Source organism: Cibotium barometz, chromosome 18, assembly GCF_041138505.1.
Source record: "Cibotium barometz isolate CiBa-2024 chromosome 18, ASM4113850v1, whole genome shotgun sequence".
NCBI lineage: Eukaryota > Viridiplantae > Streptophyta > Polypodiopsida > Cyatheales > Cibotiaceae > Cibotium > Cibotium barometz.
In genome coordinates this window covers 37743774-37746390 of record NC_141063.1, presented here as the reverse complement: position 1 = coordinate 37746390, position 2617 = coordinate 37743774, and the positions used below count along the sequence as shown (strand labels likewise).

Sequence of the window (2617 nt, the reverse complement as noted above, 5' to 3'; positions counted from 1 at the left end):
CTGGCTACACATCAACACACTCAATTCCCTATCTCAAACCATGTGTAAGAGTCAGACAAAGCAATGTGTGAGAGTTTTCACCAGAAGGAGCTTCTACACAGGCCCACCTTTTGTCCAATGCCCATGCACGACACTTGCACTATACAGATAGGCTCTGCATCTAGCAGACACATCAATAGGCAGCACTGATATCTCAAGCACCTACATTAAGCGTTTAGTCGATAGAAGCCATCCAGGTACATTTCTAGACGGGGAACCATGCCAGGCACAAGCCTTGCCCATGATACAACCCATCATGTGGCTATTTCTCAAATCTGCAAGAATCTTCCGTGGCCTCTTCTTTGGCCCCACTCCATTGACAGGCTAGAATGAGTCTTTTGGCTAGTTGCATTTAAGCTTGGTAGAGAAAGGGCGAGAACTTTAGCAAGTTTTTTGGTTTTGCATGTCATATTTGGCCTTTGCACACGTTCAGTCTCTCTCTCTCTCTCTCTCTCTCTTCGGCGGCCACTCGGGCCGTCACGTGTGGACACGCAAAGCGGATATGTCATATTTGGCCTTTGCACACGTTCAGTCTCTCTCTCTCTCTCTCTCTCTCTCTCTTCGGCGGCCACTCGGGCCGTCACGTGTGGACACGCAAAGCGGACATTTTAGAGAAGGTAGGGGCCGTCAGATTCAACTGGAGATCGGACGGTCAGTGTGCAGTGTCTGAGCATTTAGGGTTTTGTGGTCTTTCTAAACCAAAAGCCCTAGTCGCCTCGTTGAAACAACTCTCTCCTGCGAGTCTTGTCTTCTGCGTGTCTGTGCGGAAGCTAAACTAGAGACTCTGCAGCCATGCCGCCCAAGTTGGATCCCTCGCAGGTCGTGGAGGTGTTCGTGCGTGTTACAGGGGGCGAGGTGGGAGCGGCCTCTTCTCTGGCCCCAAAGATTGGTCCTCTTGGCCTTTCGCCCAAGAAGGTGGGAGAAGATATCGCAAAAGAGACCGCAAAGGACTGGAAGGGCTTGCGCGTGACCGTGAAGCTCACTGTGCAGAACCGGCAAGCGAAGGTCGCCGTCGTACCCAGCGCAGCTGCTCTGGTCATCAAGGCCCTCAAGGAACCCGAACGTGACCGGAAGAAGACCAAGAACATCAAGCACAATGGCAACATTTCGCTTGATGATGTGATCGAAATCGCCAGAGTCATGAAGCCCCGTTCCATGGCAAAGGAGCTTGCGGGGACTGTCAAGGAGATCCTGGGCACGTGCGTCTCCGTCGGTTGCTCCGTCGACGGAAAGGATCCCAAGGACCTGCAGACGGAGATCGACGACGGTGAAGTCGACATTCCGGAGAATTAAACGTCATAGGTATGACGGATCTGATCGGTAGTTTTTCCTCGCTGCCTTCATTTCCAGAGACCCTTTCTTTTGAACTGTTGCGGTTTTCTGTTAGCTTTTTAGTACGCCTTTTGAGTTGGTGAATTATGATGGAACTTTGGGAATCTGTATGGAGAATTTGAGTATTTCTGCAACACATTTTCATTACCACTGGTTGGTTTGTTATTGTTGTCATACATTTGTTATTGGAATTATACGCTTGTCTTATGCCAGCAGTGTCTTGCTTGTTTTGAAGACACGGAATTGATGCTTCTGCACTAGCGCAGAGTTCTCAACCAGGGTTCTCCTTTAAGATTTTAGGGTTGGTTGCATGAAGGCTGAAGTAGTCTTTACAACTGCACTAACTTGCCCCAACTGAGCCCACTGAATGTATCTTTTGAGTTTCCGAACTCCTTATCTTTGCATTGAAGCAATGCACTTGTCAGAGTTTGGTAAATTGGGTCAAGATCTCATTGCCTTCTTTGTCCCTTGATTAAGGACCTTACAGATTCACGGATAATGATTTTTTGAATCAACGTGAAGGCTAAGTCAGGCTTGAACAGTGTGTTGGCATTTGGGTCTTATTTTTCAATGAGGTACCCTTCTGGGGTTTTGGTGTGGTTGTTATTACTGATATTTGGCCACAGTTTTGTCTGGAACTTTTTTTGGCTGTTCAAAATGGTACTACCATCATATTTTATGAGAAACAGTTAAGGCATGAAAATGGATGCAGTGCCTGCGATCTGGTTAGTCGATCTTTCAGCATATGTTTCTTCAATGAGTGTTGCAAGTTAAGCCCTATCATATGTTGTGATGCATTGATGTGGGGCCTGTGAGGTTGGGGCAGATGCCTTACCTTTGTAATTTTGTACCATATGAAGCAATGATGACTAATTGATTTGGTTTCATCTTTTACCCTGTGAAGTGATGATGACTAATTGACGGATGGTTTACCCTTGCTGAATATGGGAGATCAATATTAGTTTTTGGGCAATCAGGACTTGGTCAAGTCTGTTTGCTTAAGGGATTCATTGGTATGGATGTTAGGTTGAGAAGTGACAGCCTTGCACATGTTTTGACCACCGCTACAAGCTCACGACATGCAATTCTAGCAAATTTGTTTGATGAATGTCTGATCATATCACAACCGTTTTCATGCAACGTTTTTTATTCTGCCCTCTTTATAAGTTTTTTGGCAGGATTGTGTTAGCGCCTGCTTTAAGGTGAAATAAAGTCAACTATTGCCATTCTTTAGATGATTATAAGT

The 2617-nt window shown here is 46.2% G+C and overlaps 1 protein-coding gene across 4 annotated transcripts; it reads left to right on the top strand.

The window, feature by feature from the left end:
• Positions 1-744: 744 nt before the first annotated feature.
• Positions 745-2265, top strand: LOC147629280 (large ribosomal subunit protein uL11z). 4 transcript variants are annotated; one of them, XM_086812539.1, is made up of 2 exons: positions 745-1341; positions 1859-2265. In XM_086812539.1, the coding sequence occupies exon 1, from the start codon at positions 832-834 to the stop codon at positions 1330-1332; it is 501 nt and encodes a 166-aa protein (XP_086668665.1). In that variant the 5' UTR covers positions 745-831; the 3' UTR covers positions 1333-1341; positions 1859-2265. The 4 variants fall into 4 exon arrangements, with proteins under 4 accessions (XP_086668665.1, XP_086668669.1, XP_086668666.1 ...); XM_086812543.1 differs by having other exon boundaries at positions 1849-2265; XM_086812540.1 differs by lacking the exon at positions 1859-2265 and adding an exon at positions 1607-1646.
• Positions 2266-2617: the final 352 nt, after the last annotated feature.

Bases quoted from the DNA above. Each gene is read 5' to 3' on its own strand.
- LOC147629280 (XM_086812539.1), top strand. From the start codon at position 832: ATGCCGCCCAAGTTGGATCCCTCGCAGGTCGTGGAGGTGTTCGTGCGT.